Raw genomic sequence first — 19,392 nt, forward strand, 5'->3', positions numbered from 1 at the left:
GAAGCCTGTGATGGAAGCACATGAGAGAGTGGCCCCTGGCTGCCGGCTGTCCCAGGATGGCGCGTCCAGCTGCCTCGGGCAGCGTCTTCTGGAGAGGTCCTACTCCACACTGTAAGGGACGGGGACTCGGCCAGGTCCCCTGCCTGCGTCCTCTCCCGCCCTGAGTGTCTGTGGCGTCTGTACGTTGGGCTGTGTGGAACACCACAGATGGCCTTCGACAGCAGGTCATATCTTCTCGCGGTGGCAGAGGCTGGGGTGGTGGTCGGGGCAGGCGGGCGTGGTTCCTCTGAGGTCTCTCTTCCCGGCTTGTCCACGGCGGCATCGGGCGTGCGTGGCCCCCTCTGAATGTGCACAGACACGTGTGCAGGGCCCCTCCTTCCAGCCCTCGGGGGACCTTGTGCAACTGACAGGATGCACGTTATCAAAGGTCCTCTCCAGTCACGTGGGTGGGTTGGCCAGAACCTCAGCATGTGAGTGTGGGGGACACAGTCCAGTCCTCGTGTGGAGGGGAGCAGGAGGTTTGCCTCCTGGGGGAGCATGGGCATGTGTCCTCGCAGGGACGGGGCGGGGGGGCGGTCTGCACCCTGGGAGGAGCCAGGGTCTGGAGCTGCGTGGTGAGCCTCCTGGTCCTGCCACCGGAGCTGCGAGACCGAGGCCGGCACCTTGCTCCCCAGCAGAGCTTCTGCTCCTGAACCGACTCGAGGGAGCCCAGCCCGCAGGGCCGACGTGGGGGGCAGCGAGAGGTGTCCAGCACAGAGCAGCCTGCGTCCTCCCCCACCTCTCAGGGCCCTTCCTCCTCTGCACCTCGCCTAACCAGCTACCAGCCTTTCCCTGCCAGGAACACGCACACACCAACAGGAATGGAGCTGGACACACAGGACACAGACCACGAGGGGCACAGGGGAGGAGACAGAGGGCTCGGGAAGCCATGCGGCCAACACAGGACGAGCAGCCCAACCCACAGCGCTGCGCGCCTTACCTCGGAAGTAGGGGATGTACTGATGTCTGAACACGGAGGTGGGGCTGGGGTGTTGGGACAGGGAGAGGCAGCTACTGGTACCCACACTCACAGTACCAGCTGCGGGCGACAGAGAGCAAGGAGTCAGCCCAGGCCACGACCATCCTGGTCCCTACTGGCCTAGGAACAGCTGCGCCTCCCATCTCCAGGAACACACCAGGAGACCCTCTGCAGGGTGCCCACCAAGAACATGGCGGAAGCCCAAGGCAGCAAGCCCAAGCCTCGGGCTGGGGCTCCAGGGGAGGACGGTCCCCTGAGACATGCCTATCACTCCACCTGGGGGTTTCCTTGGGATCAAGGACCCAGTTGGAGGGCAGCTCCAGAGGCCAGGCAGTGGTCTGTCACCACATCCTCAGGCCTCATGGTGTGTCCCAAGCCTTGGCCTCTAGCCTTAGCCTGGACCACATAGCCAGCACCCAGGCCACCCTGCCATGTGGTGGCGAGTGGTCCAGTAAGCAAGGGGCCTGCGGAGAAGGACTTGGTAAAGCTGACCATGGTCACTCACGGAGGCCCCACTACCTGCCTGCCCACTCGCTCCCCACTCGCATCTGCTCACTCAGTCACTCACTCAGTCACTCAGTCACTCAGTCACTCGCTCAGTCACTCAGTCACTCAGTCACTCGCTCAGTCACTCAGTCACTCACTCAGTCACTCAGTCACTCAGTCACTCACTCACTCAGTCACTCAGTCACTCGCTCAGTCACTCAGTCACTCAGTCACTCGCTCAGTCACTCAGTCACTCAGTCAGTCACTCAGTCACTCACTCAGTCACTCAGTCACTCAGTCACTCAGTCACTCAGTCAGTCACTCAGTCACTCAGTCACTCAGTCACTCAGTCACTCACTCACTCAGTCACTCAGTCACTCACTCACTCAGTCACTCACTCACTCAGTCACTCAGTCAGTCAATCAGTCACTCAGTCACTCAGTCACTCACTTGCCCACTTTCTTCATGCTTGCTGGGCAGTTGGACCAAGCACATTTTAAAGAGTCAATGAAAGTGACTTTGCAATGAATGACTTGATTTTTCCACCAGGTTTGCAAACATCAGAGCTGTCGTCACAAATGTGGAAATGGGGTCATGCACAGCTGACAAAGGAAGCAGCCTGGAAAAATCCCTCACAGAGGCAGCGTTCATGTGCATCCCCCTGGGCTTTGACACTCTGGGCCAAGGAGTCTCAAAGCTGAGGTGCAGCAATGCACAGTGGGGCAGGTGGGGATGAGGTGAGGGGTGGAGGGATCCGCTGTGGGGCGCCCCCTGACCGGGGAGCCTGCCAGGGTTCTCATGCCCATGTTCCCACAGGACGGTTCCCCTGCAGGACCGGCTGAGCACAGGCGAGGTGCGGATGCACATTCTAATCCCCCTCTGGCCGCTCTCCTGCCTCCTCAAGTCCTCTGCCCGCCGCCCCACATGCTCTCCCACCTTGTATGGACGCGTGAGCAGGACCAGCGTTCCTGGGTGTGTGCTTCCAGGGCGATACTCTAACCAACAGGGTACCCTGCCGCCTCTGCCCGGACGGGAGCGGGACTCTTCCTTCATGTCACTAACTCCACCGGCCACCCCCAGGCAATCCCACCCTTCGGCCACGTTCCTACTTGCATAAGAGGAACAGCAGAACAGCCACGAGGACAGTCTGATTGGGGCCAGGGAGCCAGGGGACTGAGTACCTGGGCGACTGTAGTGCTGGGGCGAGCGTGAGGTTGGGGTGTAGCGCCCGAGGCTGACGGAGCCCGCCGAGCTGGGGCTGGAGGTCCGGCACTGCTTGTAGGACCGGTCATCTTGGTCCCCCTGGGAGGGAAGACGAGCTTGTGAACACCTGCAGCGAGAGCACGGCCTGCCCCTCGCCCGCCCCTCAGCGTTGGTCGCCCTGCCCAGGGCTGACTGGACAGGCCCCAGATGGAACCTCCCTGCAGGCCCCACCTGAAGAGCCAGTTCAGCCTGGCCATGGTGCTGACATGCCCCTTGGCCTAAGCATGGCCCCGTCCCATCAAGCACTGGGGCCTCCCTCCGTCGGGGCCTCCTGTGGACTGGGGCTCCAGGGGGTGGTGGAGGCCCTGATGGACCTGCATCCTCCATGTCTCCCCAGACCTCCCCAGCCCCTGGGGCCCCTCGAACCGAGAGCGAGAACCACCGAGTGCCTCTAGTTCCAAACGGGGACTCCTCGTAGGTGAGCTGGGGGCACCAAGGGCTGTGGGTCACATTCAGGGAGGGGAAGGTGCCCACAGGCACTGGTGACCGGCCCCATCCAAGCAAGAGAGGGCTGCTGGGAGCAGTCAGAGCGGGTGGTGGCAGCATGAGATGGCATGGCACCATGCTGTGGGAGCAGCCTGCCCCCACCCTGCAGCGTGGCACGTGGCCTGGACCATGCCAGCCCTGCCCACCACCCTGGCAAGGGTTGGCACCGCTGTCCACCCCTCGCAGTGTCACAGGGATGAGCGGGGTCTGGTCTGGTGCTCGTGGCTGCCCTGGCCTGCCTGAGTTGACCTCCAGCCTGGGGCTCTCCTTCCCACCCCCCCCAGTCACCTGGGGCCACTTCCTGCTGGCACCTCCCAGCCTCAGGGCCTCCTCTCCTGTCTGGCTAGAGTGCTGTTGTCCCCTCCCACCTCTGGCATCCTCTGCGCAGCCCTGCCACCAAGGTATACCTGGGGCTGTCCTCTCTCCTGGCCCAGCCTGGATCCTGGGCTGGCTACTGCAGGTTGAGGAGCTTGGCCTGAGTGGCCACCTGCCTGCCTGGCTGTTGCAGGTCTGGATCCAAGGGTTTGGGGTTTGATGCCCCCCTGCAGGCAGAGGGACCAGGCAGGGACTCTATAGAAGATTCTGGTTCCCCAGAACTATGAGAGAGGAGGGGAAGTCCTGAGTCCAGCAAGAGAAGGAGCTTCCATCTCCTGGGGCCACTCCTGAGGGGTGGACTGGGAACCCCACTGAGACGGGTAGACAGGAGGCAGGTGGTCCCAGGGTCATAGTGACCACCAGAAGCCTGTAGCCTGTGTAGCCTCCTGCTGACCAGGCGCCTGCTGGTGTCCAGGTGGGGGCTGCCTTCCGAGAGGCGGGCTTTGCCAAGGCTGGGCTCATTCTCAGGGCACACGTCTCACAGACCTTTGCCACCTCCGTGGGAAGAGCTGCTGTCCCTCCCAGGATTACACTGTGCAGGTAATGGGGCAGTGCAAGAAAGGCCAGCTAGGCTCACCAGAGGTCACCTGTGCTTTAGTGACTTAGGGCACCACCGTGAAGACAGTGGCCAGGAGACTGCTGATCAGGACAGGGGAGGGGATGAGGGGCCGGAGCCCAGCAGGAGGCCCAGGTTCTGCAGACCAGTGGTGCAGGAATCCTCCTGTCTCTACAGCTCGTGACCCTGGAGAGTTACTGGACTTCCCCTCGCCTGGGCTTCTCCGCACACGCTGGAGAAAATCATAAAGGGCGCTTCCGGCAGTGACCGTGGGGCAAATGCGTTCCTGGGCATAAGGCGCTCGAGACGGTATGAACACAGGGAAGCTCTCCAGCGCCAGCTGTCGCTGTTCCCTGCTCCTGAGTCCTGTGACACCCACCTGCAGCTCCTGGGCCGCTGTACCTTGCTGGCCAATTTGAGAGCCAGGAATGCCCTGGGCTGCTAAGGAGACAGGTTTTTGCTACAGAGGTCCTTTCAGAGTGCTCCTCTGCAAGGGCCCAGGAGATTCCTGTGTCCTGCTCGGGCATGAGGTGACCCTGAGCTAGCCCTGGGAGCCACGACCCAGACCACAACCCGCTCGGGTGATGCTGTGCCCCAGGCATCCATGAGGGCAGGGCCGCAGACACAGGGAAGCATGCAGATGAGGCGCGATTATAAAGATAACCAGCCAAGGAAGGTGGCCGAGCCCTGGGGGCTGCAGCCCCAGGCTCTGCAGCCAGGAACCCGGGCCCTTCCAGGGCGCCTTGGCTGGTTATCTTTGTAACCCGTAGGCGGCAACTCCGTAGCAAACAGGGCACAGGCAAGAGGTGGGTTACCTCAGTCGGCGTTGGCGAGAGCAACTGAGGAGACTGTGGACACAACAGAGTGACCCGTCAGCACCTGGCACTAGGCAGTTACTTTGGGGACAGAGGGGCAGTTTGAGGACCGGCAGGCAACAGGGGTGTCACGTGCACCCACGGACTTGAGTCGCCACACAGAGAAAGACCCCACCCGGGGAGACACGGAACGGCCCGCGAGACTTCTTTTGGAAGAATATGGCCCAGGCACCAGAGCAAGGGCCCCAAGAAGGGCTTTGGTGCCACTGAGCCGGGGCTTGGCGGGCTTGCGGTGCCCACCACGGTGCGCAAGGCACGCCTTCCTGGAGTTAAAGGCTGCGGCCCTGGCCACACTCCGAGGGCACATCACCTGGGTTCTCCCTGGAAAGGAGGGGAGAGGGGGCCAGCGGACAGAGGGTGACCGGGAGCCTAGGGCTGGGGTTCCCTGCCAGTCCCTTCTCGGCGACGACCCCTGGAAGGCAGTGGGTCTGCCGTCCAGCCCGAGACCAGTGTCTGCTCTGCACAGTCCCCGACCTCCAAGGACCCCTGGGGACCATCAGTAAGCACGTTCCCAGCCGGGGCCCGCAGGGCTGAGAGCAGAGAGCCCGGGCCTGGGCTAGAGGGGCGAGCACAGCCCGGCCCAAGGCCCGCCCTCGCGCCCAGCTTGGCTTCTCATCGGCACCTGAAGGACTCTCTCAAGGTACCAGGCTGTGACCCAGGACAGAAGCGAACACCTGGCTCCATGCAGAGTGAGGGGGCTCAAGGCAGAGGCAGGGAGGGTGACGCTGACTCTGCGAGGGTACCGAGGTCCTCTGTCCACCCCGGCTGCCCCGGCCTGGAGAAGAGGCCAAGTCTGGGGCAAACACTGCTGCCCAGGACAGCCTGGCACGTCGCCTGCAGAGGCAGGACCCATGGGCCAGGAGCAGGGAGCCACGCTGGAACACACACAGTCGCCCCTCCGGCCGCTCCTGGACCCTCTGAGGGACAGCCCCTCGTGGCAGGAATCATCTGTGCTTCACAGACAGCCTGCCCTCAGGAAATCCTGGGGGGGACGGCTCAGGACCCACGTCCACGGCGCGATGCTGCTCAGCAACTGGGGACATTGTCTGAGCCCTGGATGCAGGGCGAGGGTGTCGCACCCCACATGCGCCCACATACCTCTGTTCACTCCCAACCCTCCCACGTGACCTCCTGAAAAGCAGGCCCTCCAACCAGGGAGGGGTTGGCCACCACCCTGGGCTGACAGGGGGAGCAGGAACCCGAACCAGCTCTAGAAGGTCAAGGAAGCAGCCAGGACGGGGTCCTGGGGAGAAGGCCTGGATCTGGGTCTCAGAGAGACCAGAGCCACTCGCTCAGCTCTCTGGCCCTGCACTGGTCCTGTGCCTGAGGCCAGATGCTCAACGGCGAGGACCTGCCCAGCTCTGGCACGGGCAGGTGGGTGGACCACCTGCCTTGCCTCCCTCTGGTCTCTTGGGACAGTGAGGTTTGTCCCTCAGGCTTCTGTGGTTGGCAGGGGCACCTGCTGTCCCTGAGTGTTCTCCCTCCTGCTTGGCCCTCAGAGCCCCGCAGTTGTGCCTGGCAGCGGTGACCCGACTAGGTACCTGGACGCACCAGGCCCGGCTGGACTTCCCTGCACCGCCTGCTGTGGACGGGTCCTGGGGTCTTGGCCCTGTTTCCCTCATTTTGAGAAGTCACTCAAGTGAGAACCAAAGGAACTGTGCTTGAAAGGACCCAGTTCCCCTGCCCCCTGAGCACGGGCGTCTGGCCACACCTGGGCAACACACTGAGGCCCACGGCCCAGCCCCTGCAGCCACAGGTGCTCCGAAACCTCAAATCCCAGAAAGAGAAGTGCCACTGCCACGCCAGCCGGAGAAGGCCAGCCTCGGACAGGAAGCCACCACATAACGGAGGACGCTCCCCCAACACTGGGGAGTGATGCATGGTCACAAGGTGGGCGGAACTGGTCCACGGAAGTCACCGAGGGGGGCTGCTGGCTGGGGGGGTGGGTGTGGCCGGAGATCCGGGCAGAGGAAAACCTGTGTTCATGCTTCAAGAAAATACTCCAACACTTCAGGAGCCAGAGATTTTCACGGAGTTTCTACCCCTTTTCCCAAAAAACAGCATGTTCCCTGCTCCCCGCTTCCTGCTCCCTGCTCCTCTAAGGAGCTCTTGCAGGCTCTACTTGAGCCAGAGCTCTGGGGACCAGTGAGTGGGGTGTGGCAGGGCCCCGAGGGGTGAAGGACCCCACTCGAAGCCCACACGCGGGAAGACACCTGGCCACAGGTAGGCCGTACCTCGCCGTAGCTCTGCCTGTCCCCCGCAGAATGGCTGACATAGGGAGAGTAGGAGATCATGTCCGGGCGGTCGATGTTGTAGATGGCCTTACTTTTGGGAAGTGCCGCCAAGTCCCTGTAGTCCAGGATCTCATCCCCAAGCTTGGCCTGAGGGAGGAGAGAGCAAAGGGAGGGGAGTGAGCCTGCGACCCAGGCAGCAGCCACCCCACCACCACCTCACGGCCCAGAGCACAGCCCCACGAGCCCCGGTGGGCAGGGACCCCGCTGGGACGGCCTGCCCCATGCCAGCCACGAGAGGGCCACACGACCTGGAGCACACCTCCCCAGGCTGTGTCCTCCTCTACAGAGGGGCCCTCAGTTGGAGAGGTCAGGACGGATGTGCCCAGCACCAGCCTGCGGAAGGTGAAAGGCAGGTGTGGACAGGAATAGGCACGTGTGCGCGGGCACACACGCACACACACGGGTGCCAGTGCGTGTCTATGCTCACAGCGGACACGCCTGTCTGGCTGGAGGGATGCTCCCCACACCTGCATCTCTCCCACCTGGTGTGCACACTCGTGCGCCCCCGGCCTGGCCCCCGGGCCTCACTCACGCCTACACTCACGCCCGTCCTGCACGTCAGCACACCTGCCTGCACACACACGATCACCCCCACACCCACCGAGTGCACGCATTCACATGCACGCGCACATGCTGGGCACACAGCTTGGCACCACGAGCATGCGCACCTGGGTTAGCCCTGGCCTGCACCTGCCCACAGAGGGCGCTCACCCGCGCTCGTTGACCCAGCGTGGGAGGCCTGGCTGGGCTCAGGGAATCCTACCTGGCCGGCTGCTTCTTGCTCATGGCCGCCTTCTCCAGCACTGCCCTGCTGCTGGCACGTGCATGCCAATGCCCTGCCCGCCTGCCCCTCCACCTTGGCTCTGGGTGCTCCTCAGGCTGCCTGGGCACTTTCCAGCCACAGGTGGCTCTGATCCAGACCCTACTGGCCCTAGCAGCCTGCCCAGGGCTCCCCTGTGGGGACCTCCAACAAGGCGCCCTCAGTAGCAGCGCAGGTACCTGAGCCCTTTACTACGCACTCACAACAGGGACTCTCACAGTAACTCCTTTTAACAGACAAGGAGCTCAGAGCCCAGAGAGGCTGCATAACTCATTCAGAGTCACACAGCAAGGGCAGCACGGCCCGGCTGCAGGGCTCTCCCCAGCTCCGACTGAACCAGCCCCTCCTCTGGTTCCCTCCTCCCAGCTAGGGTGGTGGTGTTTTTTCTTCCTATGGGAGAAGGACTGATCTCAGTCTGTGTCCCCAGCCAACACTAGAGGGTTCCCGAACCCCACCTGACTCCCCATCGAGTCCCTCTCCCTAACTCCAAGCTTGACATAGCCAAAGTGCTCAGGCACCCTTGCCAAAATGAGTTAAAATCAAAGCGGCATTTGCAAAAGTCCAAGGCGCTCCCCGGTTTCATCTCCAGTGTGTCCAGCTCCCAGCCAGGGCAGGCACATAGGAGGTTGACGGCAGACCCCAGCGGGGAGCGGGGACCGAGCAGAGGCCCCGCCGGAGACAGGAGGGCTTGCTCCCGCAGCTCCCTTCCAGTGAAGGGATCAACCACAGGACCTGCCCACTGGCCCCGACACCAACCCTGACCCGGGAGGCAGACCTGGGTGTTCTGGCCGTGGGCTGCGGGCTCTGGGAGGACATGTGTCCTTGGACTGTGGCCCCGTGCTCGCATGTGTGAGAGGCCACGCTCGGGTGAGTCTGCATCTGGCTGAGCCACCCCCGTACAGCTGCCCTGCTTCTGGCCAGTGCTGCCTCACGGAGCCAGTCTAAGAACTGGTGGTTTAGGTTTGGGGAGCTGGATTCACTCGATTCTGTTTAACACGGAATCAGGTGCGCACCTATCTACACAGCGAGGCGACTCCAGCTGGGACACTGCTCACCGAGCAGAGCCCTGCACCCTTCCTGGGCCCACACCCCACCTGAGGCCAGGTGCTCAGAGTCCCCCTCCTGTGGACTGAAAGTCCCTGGGAGGCACGGTCATGGCCTGAGCCCATCCTGGCTGGCTTCCCAGGGCCCTGGGGGGCTTGGAGCTCAGCTGTGCTAGCAACCACCTGATGAGGGAAGAAAGGACCCGCCATGGTCACGTGCGGCATGGAGTGGCGGGGGCCCTGGAGACAGCCCAGCTGTTGGGCCAGGGAGCTGGGCCTGAAGCCCAGCCCAGCCCTGCTGCTCACTGTCCTGAAAGTGGTATTGGGACGTGGGCGGCTGCTGCCACCACTCGATGCCTGGCTACGTGGTCGCTACAGAAACTGAGCCCTTTGCAAATGCCATTTTTAAGCTCATATTTAGTGAGCAGATACTGTGTGCCAAGCAGTTTGTGCCAACAGCAGTGGCTAGCATCTGTGGAGCACCTTCCACGTGCCAGGCCCAGCTAAGCACTTTGTAAACATCGAATAATCCTAATGAGCATTACGATTCGAGGTGATGATAATGGTATCGTGGGCTGAACCTTGTCTCCCCAGGACCTCAGAGTGAGACAGTGTTTGGAGACAGGGCCTTTAGTGTTCCTTAAGGTGGCGGGAGGTCTCTAGGGTGGCCCTAATCCAGTATGCCTGGTGTCCTTATAAGCAGAGGCCATCAGGACACAGGCACAGGGACAACCCTGTGAGGACACGGGGAGAAGCACCGTCCATGAGCCCAGGAGAAAGGCCTCAGGAGGAACCAGCCCTACCCTTACTTTGATCTTGAACTTCAGCCTCCAGCCCATGAGATAACAACCTCCCTCGTTCAAACGCTGTCTCCAGCTGTCACGGCAGCGGAGCAGCTGGTAGAGATGGTAACAGTAATGTTGGCAGCGAGCAATGCCTAGGTCCTTCTTCTGGGCCAGGATTCGCACCCAGGGCCTCCTGCAAAACACCTCAGTGAGCCCTGGACAGTGGGGGCGGGGTCTCCTCACCCTACAGATGAACCACCAGAGGCTCAGAGAGGAGAACATGTCACCCAAGATCACATGGCAGGTTTGACGACCTCACACTAACTCTCAAGGGGATGTCCCCAGAGGGCCACGGTATGTCACCCTTCAGGCCAGTGACAGAAGAGTTACCCAAGGAAAGAGTGTTCATCATTATCACCCTTAAGAATCAGGGCAGGAGAAAGCCTGTCAACGACCACGGGAGGGAGGGGAGACGCGCAGAGAAGTGCAAACCCAGTCACACCCTGTTGCAGAGAACCCACTGCAGAAGAGACTTGTCCCATGTCACCTGCCATTCTTGGCAAGGATGGGCCCTCTCTCCTGATCAGCCACCCCCGCGCGGCACGCTGGGCCACTTTCACAAGAATGTTGGCAGATAGCACAAGCCCGGTCCCTAACGCTGCCTCTCAGAGCCACAGCCGTCCACAACTGCTAACGGGATTCCGGGGTGCCCCTCCCTGCGGTCCCGAGCACACCTACCACCCGTGTGATGTTTCTATGCCACTGTAGGCAACACCTCTGAGCCACCCCTTTGCCTTCTGGTCACTAGAGAGTTGGGGTGAGTTCCAGGGGGATCAATCCCAGGAAATCTGCACATGCGACTGCCCAGGCCAGTGGCCAGCACACGGGCCTCACCCCTGCCACCCCGGGCGACACGCGCAGGCCCCACTTACATAGATGACGCGGCTGGGAGACCCTGAGGTGCTGGAGGCGGGCACGGAAACGATGCTCTCCGAGGAAGTCCTGGTGTCCTAGGGAGGAGAGCGGTGGCAGCTGAGCCAGGGCCTGACCTGGAGCCCGCGGGCAGTCGCCACTCTCCAGCAGCGCCACCCACAGGCTTTTGGTCCCCACCCCTGCTGAAGAAGCCTGGACCAGCAACGGGAAGGCCTCGGGCGACAGGCAAAGCAGCCCGCAGCCTGGCGGCTGGCAGAACCTTCCCCTGCGGGCGAAGGCAGCTGTGCCCCACTCCACCCACCAGGCGTCCGCCTTCACCACTGCCTGCTGCACAGAGGCGCCGTCCCTCCTCGGTGTGGTCAGTGTGCGGCCTCTCGGGGGCAGTGCTCCCCAGCCGACCCCATGCTGCGCCCCACCCCTGGCCACCGCCAGGGACGGCTGCTCCCAGCCCCAAGCGTCCTGGGCCAGGCCTCTCCAGGTCTGCGTGAGCCCTTGCCGCCAAGCGCTCCGCCTGGGACCTGCCCGGGCCTGTGGCGCTGCTGTCTGGGCGCCGCCCATCGGCCTCTGTGGGGCCTCAGGGGCTTCTGTGTCTGCCTCCCCCCCCCCCCCCGGGGAGCAGGAGCCAGGGGTCCCTCTCCCTGCAGCCGGGTCCTACACGGAGCCCCCAAGGCCTCCTGCTGCCATGCCTGGTCCTGGTACTAGGAGGGCCATCTCCTCGGCCCTCCGGATGGTCTGTCTAGTCCTGTGTGTCTGCCGTGGTGGGCACCGGCAGCCTGGGAGGTGCCATGTGTTAGGGACCGAGCTGGGTCCCTGCAATTCCCCAGACCAAGGGTCTGGCCCCCAAGGCCCTGGAGTGTGGCTATGTGGAGACAGGGTCTTTCAGAGGTACTTCAGGATGGGTCACTAGGGTGACCCTCAGCCAGTCGGCCTGGAGTCCTCAGGAGGAGAGGAAACCAAGACACAGATGCACACAGAGAGATGACCATGGGAGGACACAGGGGGATGCTGTCCACACACCAAGGAGAGGAGCCCGCCTTCCAGGCCCTGATCACAGTCACAGCCTCCAGAGCTGTAGGACGGGCGACCTCCGGGCTCCAGTGCCTGGCTGTGGGGCCTCACCAGGGAGGCCCAGGGGCCAAGCAGAGGCAAGCCCTGGACCCCCTCGGCACAGCTCCTGCCCAGCACGACACCAGCAAGGACAGGAGGACACCAGGACCAGATGCAGTCGTACTCAGCAGCGTGGGCACAAACCTGCAGGGCACAGGGCGCGGTGCCCGGGCGGGCCAGGCTGCAGGTGGGTTGTGCATCTAAAGGGAGAGGGCAGGTGGGCTGCCCTCAAGCGCCCTGGCTGCCTGTCTGGCCTAGGCCGTGCTGGCCCTCCTGGAGCCCTGCCCGCTCCTTCGGTCCCTGGCCCTGGTGCTGCACACCTGGGCCTCAGGGCCTGCCTGACCCTCAGACACAGGCTTCTGGGCAGCAACTGGGGGTCACCTCACAGAGCTCAGCTGGCCCAAGACCGCGGCCACTCCAGCACCGCTGGCAGGGAAGGCGGCCCACTTCCACCCACAACCTGGGTCTGCTCTTTCTGCTGCCCCTGGAGCCAGGCGTGTCCTTTACTGGCCCCAAGGGTGGTCTGCATCGATTTCACCCGTTGGAACACCTTCGAGTCAGCTTCTCCATGAAACCGAGAACCTCCCAGCAAGGAGCCTCCGTCCCTGAGGCTCAGCTCCCGTGACACGCGAGGCGCAGCTGGCCGGCCATCACTCCCACGAGGGCCGGCCTCGAGAGGCAGCCTTGGCCAGAGGCTTCCCTGCCACAGACGGCATGAGCAGGTGGAGTCCCACCCCGCCGATGCGCCTGCCAACTGCACGGGCGTCACTCAGCCTGAGCGTGGTGACGGCCTGTGACCCCTTTCTGCACCCAGCGCCCCACTCTGCACTGTGGGCATGAGCGGAGGGCAGGTCCCGCCTCACGGTCAGCCAGGGGACTCGGGTGCGGAGTTGAGAAGACAAGAGCCTTTCTGATTTTCCCTTCCCCACTCCCATCTGCCCGTAGAACTTCACAGTGACTCCAGCAGCATGCCTTCCCAGGGCCACGCGAGGGGCTCCGAGTCCTGGGGAAGCAGGTGTCCGGTGGGGCACCAGGAGTCTGACTGACGGACACCCAGGTCCAGGCGGGGTGAGGCAGGGCCGGCTCCCCGTTGGAAGGCTTTGCTGCACGTCAGTACCCAGGCTTGCTCGGCCACTCTGGCTGTGCTGCGTTCTGGTAGAACCTTCTTGCTCACAGCCAAGCGTCATGTGTCCTGGCCTCTCGGCAGCCTCAGCACGCCCGGTGGCCCCCACAGTCTCCAACTGCCTCCCAGGCGTCCGCCCACAGTGAGCAGCTCACTCTCTGCACCCGGGGGAGACTGCTGGGTTTTTCCAAAGGAGATAAGGAGGTGCCACCATGGAGATCACAGCCTGGGGGGCCAGACTGGCTGGTCCAGGCTTCCTCCTCTGAAGTCACCAGCCCCTGACCAGAGGGGGCTGTCTGGGCAGAGCATCCCTGTGGCTGACTACTGATGGCTCCCTGGGCTCAGCTCCAGCTTCCCAGTAAGCTCAGGTGGCCCTGCCCCACGGTGGCCTGTAGCCCTGACCAGTCCCTGCCCGTCACTGACTTCTCAGGAGCATTGAGTCTCAGCCTCAGGAAGCCAGCTGTGGTCCCCCACCCAGCTGGGCTGGGCCCTCCTGCACTGCAGAGCCTGTCCGTTCCACATCTGTCCCCACACTGGACATGGGGCCCCTCAAGGACAGGGAGCCACGAGTCTTAGGCATCCCTGGGCTCCCAGCAACAATTCAAAAACACATTCAGAGGACACTGGGGCTGAGCATTGAATGATCACTTGACCAAATGCCCAGAGAGGCCCTGGGACAGGGCCATGAGACCCACACCTTCTGATGTCCACTGAGCATCCTTTGCAGAAGCCCACAGACAGCTAACGTGGGGCCCTTGTTCTCAGGAGCTCCATCCTCGTGGGGAGAAGGGCAGCCATGCAGTCAGGTCTCGCAAGGGTCCAGGCTCAGGCCCTGGTCTATGCTACAGAACAGAAGCCCTGGGCAGGGTGGAGCCTTCTCTTTTGAGGGTCCTGGAGCTAAGACTGATGTCGAGGGGCACTTGTTACAGAGACTGCTAAGCCCCATGACAGGTGAGTGACGTTTCATCCTGACTCCTGGGGAACACAGGGAGCCACCTCCACCTCAGTGACAGATGTCAGAGAGCTAATGATGCAGATGCCCCTTCCTGCTGTGTTGCTCAGGGGCTGTGACCCTGGCCACCAGGCCTGGCGTGCTGGGCATCTTCCTGGGAGATGAGCAGCGGAGGATGGCTCTCCTGCCCCCAGCCAGGCAATCACTGTGCCACAATGAGAACTAGCCCGTAGGGGACCTGAGTGGTCCCGGAGGAACAGCAGGCCTGAGCTGTGCCCAGCCCTGGCACAGCACTGCGGGACAGCTCTTCTCAGGCTACCCGCCTTGCCCACTTGCTGGCTGCAGGCAGCCCAATCATAAAACAACTGGTCGAAACCTCTGTAGACAACAGGGCTCGGGATGCTGACCCACCGCACAGACCAGGAGGACAGGGACCCCTGCATACCCATCTGGGCAGCATCCATTGTTCAGAGAGCCTCCCTCTGATTGGCCAGGGACCTCTGGGGTCAGCAGGGTGACCCTTGATGCTTAGGCTGCTACTGCTGCCAGCCCCCTACAGCCCAAGCCAGCTCTGCAGCAGCACAAGCACTCTGTCCTGTCCTTGGGGTACCTGGCTACGGTTAGGGGGCCCCCCTTTCCTGGCTGGGGTTGTTCTTAGGAGACAGGATATTCCCCAACATACACCCACATGCAAGAGCACAGCTGGGGCCTCCTGACCCGCTGGCCTCATCCACCAGGTCCCTTCGGTTGACCTCGGCAGGGCCTCAGGGCAGCATGGAGGGGTGCCACACACAAGTGGTTAGCACCCTGTAGCCACATCAGGGTCACTGGCTGTGACTGAGGGCAGGGATGCCCAGGAAGGCACAGAGTGAATCATGGATGACTGAGCCAATGGAGGGGATGATGGGGTTCTCGCTGGGGGCTGCTCAGTGCCCTCCAGGCTGCGGAAGCCGAGGCAGGCTCTAGCGCTGTGCCGGAGCGGTAACAACCAGCACAAGCGCCTCCCCAGAGGAGAGCCACCGAGAAGGGACCTGGGCAGCCAGCGCTGCCCCACCTGTGCCACTTCCTGTGACCTTGCCTGGTCTCCACCCCATGAGTCCAATCTGGCTCAACACCTTCTGCTGCTCTTGGTCTTGGTGGCCCCACCGAACATGGCGGGCTCAGCTCTGGGAGGCCTGGGGCTGCATCCCGACCCTGGTCCATGACAGCTCTGAACGCAGCTTCCTTCCTACAGGGGTGCTTGCTAGTTCCTGTGTCCCAGACGGGGACCCCGAGCTGCTGCGGTGGGTCACGAGGGTTCCGCGTCTTCAAGGTTCCACTGCCCAGGGGCTCGGGAGTCTGGGTCGGTGCGCTGGACAAGGCCTGGTGGGGAGGAGGTGGGGCCCAGGGCGGCTGTGCTCCTAAGGCTGCACCAGGATGTGGCCTGAGCTGTGGCCACACGCCACTGGCCAGCCAGGCTGGGTCCCTGGAACGCCTGGCTCGTCCTCCTCCCTGCCTCGGAGGCCCATGGTCCCCAGGCCTCAGCTCACTCTCCAGTTGAGCTGCTTCACTCAGCAGTTCTTCCCCAGGGCTCCGCCACTTTCAAGGAGCGGGGATTCCGGAACAGGGAGAAGGGCCTCTGCCCAGGACCCAGGGCAGTGGAGTGGGCCGGGCCCATGCGTGTGACGGGGTGGGGGCTCCTGAGCCCCCGCAGGGTGTGATGAGGATGTGGGGTCAGAGAAGTCTTCAGCGGTGACCCGCAAGGTGGCCTTCTGAGCCCAAGGAAGAGTTTGCTGGGCCGAAATGGGCGGGGAGGACCCTCTGTCAGAGGAGCAGAGGGCAGGGTGCAGGAAGGGCAGAGGCGCAGCAGCCTGTGGGGGCAGCCTGGCCTCCGGGCAGCACCTCAACTGCCTGGCTCGGGCCTGGCTCGGGCCTGCCTCGGGCCTGCCCCGGGGTCTTGGCTTGCCGGCCCAGCCCATCCTCCTGCCGGCCAGAGGCTCTTCGGGTGCTTAGCCAGAGCTGTTTTGTCTGGAGGGCTCCCTGGCAGCTGCCTGGAGGGCTGTCCTGTGGCCCTTGCTTGTGACCTCGGGGTTCCCCCAGCCCCTGCCACACCAGTCCTTGGTGCTGCCCTCTGCAGGGTGCCCGCCCTGGCCCCACAGCATCAGCACCAGGAGGGCAAGGTCCTGCCTGCTCACACAGCTGTGCCCCTTGCCTGGCACACAGCAGGGTGTCTGAACAGTAAGACTCTGGCCCTGCCCAGGGAGCCCTTGGCCTTCGCTCTACCTGAGAGGAGCATCTTTGTTCATGGAGGGATTGACCACACCTGACCAACACGGGGCGGCGGGGTGGCCACCTTAGAAAGACCAACCACAGGACTGGAGCAGGGCGGGAGCCAGGGTCAAGTGGCATCAGCTAACGTGGCACATGGGCCAGGAGTCAATCCATCACACCTATGTCACAGCCCCAGTAAAGTCTTGGGGGCCCCGCCGGCCTGGCTGGCAGCACCCTGCATGTTCTCTCCCGCGTTGACACAGGAAGTGAGGCGTCCTGGCTCTGGGGGCGGGAGGGGCGGCGGGAGCTCTGGTGGGGACACGGACTCTGCCCGGGGGCTCCCCCCGTGGCTGGTTTTACGCCTGTCCTGCCCTGTGGTAAGCCGTGCCCAGGAGCACACTCTCCATGAGGGCTGGGAGCCCTTCCAGGGACCATCAGACTCGAGGGCAGCCCTGCATGTGCAATTGGTGTCCGAGTGGGGTGGGCTTGGGGACTCCCACTGTGCAGTCACCCTAGACGTCCACAGGTGAGCCAAGAGGTCAGCAGTCCAGGGCAGAGCCCTCGCTGGGCCTGCATGGTGGCCCTCCTGCTGTACCTGTCCACCTGCTCCCACCCTTGCACCTCCTAGGCCTGGCTGCCCTGTCCTGGGGCCTGTGGCACTGGCCAAGGAGTCCACAGAAACTGGCCAGCAGCCTCCTGAGTGGGACGACCATGCACCAGTGGAGCGACGTCAGGGGGACGGACCACCCACCTTGGTTTTGTCCTCAGTTCTGGCTGCCTGCCGACACGCCGGGTGCCAGATGGAAGAACCTGTAGGCAGATTCCCGAGAGGAAGGGTCAGAGCCATTTCCCATGGGGCCTGGCTGGGGTGGGAAGTCGGAGGAGGAGCCAGCGTCCAGCATGGACATTTGCCAGCCATCTCCCAAGTGACCCTGAGCCTGCGGCTTCGCTCTGCACAGGTTGGTGCTGGGCCTCCGCCCCGGGGGGCTCACGGCCCGGGTGTGGGTGGAGACAGGAAATGAAGGGGCAAATGCACCCCTGTGAGCTAATGTCCCCACAGGAGGCATTTCGACGTCCTTGGCACTCAGAGGCAGGCATGAGGAAGGGCTCCCTGGGCTCCTTGGTAGTTAGGCTCCTTGGTGGGTGCCATTGTCTGAGGACCTTGTGCTCCTCAGCCGACGCTGTGGAGGGCACTGGGTCTGTTCCCAGGGCGTGTGGAGGGCTCCGGCCCGTCCCTCATCTGCCCCGCCCCTGAGGCTTGCTGTGCCCCAGGTTCCTCACTGTCAGCTCTGCTGGTCACCAGGTCAACAGCCATGCTGCCTCCACAACCAGGTGGCCCAGCACCCCACGTCCTGGCCCTCTGTTCTTCTCCAGGCAACCCCGACTGGCCCTGTACCCAAGGCTACTCGTGTGGCTACCACCCGGCAGCTCTCAGGTGGATCAGCCCTGGGCGGAGGTGATAACGGGCGAGGACCTGGAGGACTGAACGTAAGCCAGGTTAGTGGGGTTGCTGGGGCTGGACACAGGCGGCCCTCCTCCCAGAGCTGGACGCCGGCTTCTCCTCCAGGCTTCCTGAGCCCCAGCCCCACCCACTCCCCAGCCGCTCCCACGCACCCTCCCTGGCTGTGTGGTCCCACCTCTCACCCACCGTCCCCTGGGGTGGCAGCCGTGTGCCACCATGCAGCCCCCAGGCAGGCCACAAGGGCCTGGCACAGAGCAGGGGCTGAACCGTGGTCTGGGATGAGGGGACTCCTCATCTGCTGCGGGCAGAGCCTCCCAGGCCGCGGAAGACATCTGGCCGGGGAGCGGGGCTGTGCCTCGTAGGAGCCGCCTGCCCCGCAGAGCTGCACGCGCCGTCTCCGGACCGTTTGTACAGTCATAGAGGTGACAGACGCTCCTTACTAAAGTCCTTAGGGACTGAAAAGGTATGAACGAGAAAATGGAGTCATCTGCTGTCACCGGCCTTGCTGGCCAGCTTCCAGGACACACTGCCTGCTGCCTGGCCTGTCAGATCGCGGCCGTGTGCATGGGAGGCAGGCTGCGCACCTGCTGCACCGGGCACGTCCCACGGCTCTCGCCTCGCCCCGCTCGAGCACGACCTCTGGGGACCTGTCACCCCACGTGTCACAGAGGCGCGTGGCTTTCTGCTGTATGAGTAGGTGGCGCTCCTCACCACACGTTCTCCCAGGGCTGCCTTGCTTCTGGGCCGGGGTGTGGGGTTCTGCTCCCCTGGAGTCAGCACGTGGAGTCCTGGCTCCCAGCAGAGGACACTCTTGGGGCTCTTAAGACTTGGGGGCACCTCTCCACTTTCCACCCCGCCAGTGGATGGAGGGGCACTGCCCTGAGTTCTCGCCAACCCGGTGCCTGCCTTGGGTCTTCAGCAATGCAGGGGAGCCTATGTCAGGTTTCAGCCTGTGTTCCTTGGTCACCAGTGAGTGCCAACTCCCTGCCCCAGTGTGTTGGGAGGGTCTGGGGGGGATTAGGGTGACCTGGAGACCCTGGGTCAATGGAGCCACATGTCAGGGCTTTGGTGACAAAGAGCACCTTGATTTGACAAGCAGGGAGGCCAGGCCCAGGGGCCACTGAGGCTGCTGCCACAGGGTCCTGTGACCATAGGGCAGAGCTTGAATGCCACCAACCTGGTAGGGTCTCCACTGTCCAGTGTGGGGAACCCAGGGTATGAGAGGGGGCTGGACAGGCTCAACCTCCCAGTCGGTCCCTCTGTGGAGACCGTGTGCCAGCCTAGGCCAGAGTCATGACAGTGTCCTTGTTCCCCAGAACTGGTGGCCCTTGCTGCAAGCTCATGCTCCTGGTGGCTCCCTGCAGCGTGGTGCTGGCCCGGCCCAGCCCCGCTGTCTGAGCACCACTGACTGTGGGCCCAGCAGGGAGACCCCCTGCCGGGCAGCCCGGGCTCTCCACGGGAGAACAGGACCCCTTTCAGGGCCCTTGGGCACAGACTCGGGGAACAATAGGCCTTGCCGGGACGCGGCCGTGCTGTCTGACATCACCCACATGCCGGCCTCAGA

The 19,392-nt window shown here is 63.4% G+C and overlaps 1 protein-coding gene across 26 annotated transcripts in view; it reads right to left on the minus strand.

Annotated features, from left to right (window-relative positions):
• Positions 1–19,392, minus strand: part of Ablim2 (actin binding LIM protein family member 2) — a 125,936-nt gene that overhangs the window by 40,578 nt on the left and 65,966 nt on the right. For 13 of the 26 annotated variants that reach the window (XM_047565967.1, XM_047565958.1, XM_047565951.1 and 10 more), the window contains 6 exons: positions 17,118–17,176; positions 10,934–11,011; positions 7,294–7,440; positions 5,000–5,032; positions 2,686–2,806; positions 980–1,078 (listed from right to left, as the gene is read on the minus strand). In XM_047565967.1, the coding sequence (XP_047421923.1) occupies positions 980–1,078; positions 2,686–2,806; positions 5,000–5,032; positions 7,294–7,440; positions 10,934–11,011; positions 17,118–17,176 (537 nt within the window). The remainder of the gene's footprint in view (positions 1–979; positions 1,079–2,685; positions 2,807–4,999; positions 5,033–7,293; positions 7,441–10,933; positions 11,012–17,117; positions 17,177–19,392) is intronic. The other 13 variants (XM_047565965.1, XM_047565962.1, XM_047565946.1 and 10 more) reach the window with 3 other exon arrangements.

Source organism: Sciurus carolinensis, chromosome 10 (assembly GCF_902686445.1).
Source record: "Sciurus carolinensis chromosome 10, mSciCar1.2, whole genome shotgun sequence".
Lineage (NCBI taxonomy): Eukaryota > Metazoa > Chordata > Mammalia > Rodentia > Sciuridae > Sciurus > Sciurus carolinensis.